We start from the raw sequence: 2,500 nt of genomic DNA on the forward strand, positions 1-2,500 counted from the left end.
GGAATACATAATCCTAGATATAAATAAATATTCTCAATATTTTTAGTGTGTGTTAAGTCTTGCTCTCCAGAACAGTTAAGACTATCAAACCAAAAGATGAGAGCAATGCTGAACACATAATTCTAAATACAGATAAATATTCTCAAAACTCTTAGGGTGAGTTAAGTCTTGGTCTTGCCTCTTCTCAGAAGTAGCTTCTCCAGCCCCATGACAGGAGCCTCAGTACACAGAGAGAGAAGCACTGCTCCGATGCCAGAGACGAACAATGCCCCAACAGTCTGTAAGACCTGTGGAATGGAAGAAGACGAAGAAGAGTTGTATTTGTTGTTTATAGAGGTTTTAAGATAAATTAACTTTTTGAATTGATGGTTACTTCACCACTGACGGTAAACACACGTACCGACAGGCACTCATACATAAATATGAATATAGAGATGTAAACTCACACTGACACACAATCACAGGAGTGGTCATACCTTATCCAAAATGAGAGAAATGAAGACAGTAGAAGTAGATATTTTCCAAGAATTATCCAACAATGGGCAATGATAGGGCTAAGAGTAAACATAAGTTATCTAAGTGGGAAATATGAACCGAGTAAAAGCAAACATTCTGCAAAAAAGTTTGAGAAATGAAACGAAAAGAGTAAAATTAGGGTAAACATTTCTTATCATTGTAGAAACTTAAAAGTAGACACATCATCTTGTCAAAGTTAGTGCTGGTAGAATTTGGCGTACTTGATCCATTTGTGAAAATAAGAAGATTGAAGTAGACATACCTACACATACACCGAATAGTTTGGCCTATTTATACATTCTCTTCTTTCCTCATACACATGATAGCACTAAGAAAACTTAACTATTCTTCTTTGTTTAAGGGTTGACTATTGCAATGTAATTTTCCATTGACGACTTTAGCTTGGTAAGAGTAGGCGAGACTCTTTAGCTATGGTAAGCAGCTCTTATAGGAAAAGGACACTTTAAAATCAAACCAATGTTCTCTAATGCTGGTAGTGTTATAGCCTCTATACCATAGTCTTCCACTGTCTTGGTTTAGCTATCTTACATGAAGTTCCACGAAAGAATTCTATTCTCTCCGTTTCTTTATTTCCTTTCCTCAGTGGGCTATTTTCCCTGTTGGAACCCTTGAGCTTATAATATCCTACTTTTTCAACTAGGGCTGTAGCCTAGGCAAAAATAATAATAATAATAATAATAATAATAATAATAATAATAATAATAATAATAATAATAATACCTCACTCATGTGTGAGAAATGAAGAGGGTAAACATGGACATATACTGTCAAAATGCAGCAAGTAAAGATAGTTCAAGGAAAACTTACCTTATCCAAATGTCCAAAATGTAAAGGATAGTAGTCATTGAAGACAAAGAGAATTTCCTGAACTGGTATTGCCACGAGAAACATGCAATAAGTGAGTCGACTTAGAGGTTGCCATGATGGATGAGACAGGAAGGTGTTCACGGGACCTAATTAATGAAGATATGAGGCACTTAGAAATAGCAATATTACTGGTCAGAATAATATTACTTGACCCTGTTTATGGAAGGTAATGGAACTCTAGAATTAATTATATTACTGGACCAGAAGGTATTCACTAAACCTGATTCGTGAAAGTATCAAACACTTAGAATTAGTTATATTACTAGCCCAGAAAGTTTTCACTAAACCTAATTAGTGAAAATATCACACACTTTGAATTAGTGATATTACTGGCTCAGAAAAATATTCACTAAACCTGATTAAGGGAAAATATTCATCATCATCATCATCTCCTCTCACGCTTACTGACGCTAAGTGCCTCCGTTAGATTTCACCAGTCGGCTCTATGTTGAGCATTTAATTCAATACTTCTCTATTCATCATCTCCTACTTCGTGCTTGATAGTTCTCAGCCATGTAGGCTTGGGTCTTCCAACTCTGTTAGTGTCTTGTAGGACCCAGCTGAGCGTTTGGTGAACTAATCTCTCTTGGAGAGTGCGAAGAGCAGACCAAAACCATCCCCATCTACCCCTCATCATGAACTCATCCACATATGACACTCGAATAATCTCTCTTATAGTTTCATTTCTAATTCTGTCCTGCCATTTAACTCCCAATATCTTTCTGACGGCTTTGCTCTCAAATCTACCAAATCTCTTGGCGATAGTTTCTTTGCATACCATGTAGTAACACCGATCTCACTAAACTGATATATAGTCGGATTCTTATACGCATATTCAGGCGATATGACTTCAAAATTTTACTTAACCTAGCCATGGTCTGATTTTCTTTTTTCAATATTTCACTAAACTTTTAATTCTAAGGACCCTGTATTAGAGATCATAGTTCCTGAATACTTAAATTATTCTACCTCATTCATCTTTCTCCTTCCAATGATATTTTATCTGTCATTGCATTTTCCGTTAATATCATCTCTGTTTTTCTTCTTTTTATCTTGAGCCCAACCTCATGTGATATTTCTTGCATTCTGGTAAGGA

At 35.8% G+C, this 2,500-nt stretch overlaps 1 protein-coding gene across 2 annotated transcripts in view; it reads right to left on the reverse strand.

Annotated features, from left to right (window-relative positions):
- Positions 1-2,500, reverse strand: part of LOC137641322 (nose resistant to fluoxetine protein 6-like) — a 46,935-nt gene that overhangs the window by 144 nt on the left and 44,291 nt on the right. For both annotated transcript variants that reach the window (XM_068373753.1, XM_068373752.1), the window contains 2 exons: positions 1,345-1,490; positions 1-287 (listed from right to left, as the gene is read on the reverse strand). The exon at positions 1-287 is cut by the window's left edge and continues 144 nt beyond it. In XM_068373753.1, coding sequence (XP_068229854.1) covers positions 162-287; positions 1,345-1,490 — 272 coding nt within the window. In that variant the 3' untranslated portion in view covers positions 1-161. The remainder of the gene's footprint in view (positions 288-1,344; positions 1,491-2,500) is intronic.

Source organism: Palaemon carinicauda, chromosome 5 (assembly GCF_036898095.1).
Source record: "Palaemon carinicauda isolate YSFRI2023 chromosome 5, ASM3689809v2, whole genome shotgun sequence".
NCBI lineage: Eukaryota > Metazoa > Arthropoda > Malacostraca > Decapoda > Palaemonidae > Palaemon > Palaemon carinicauda.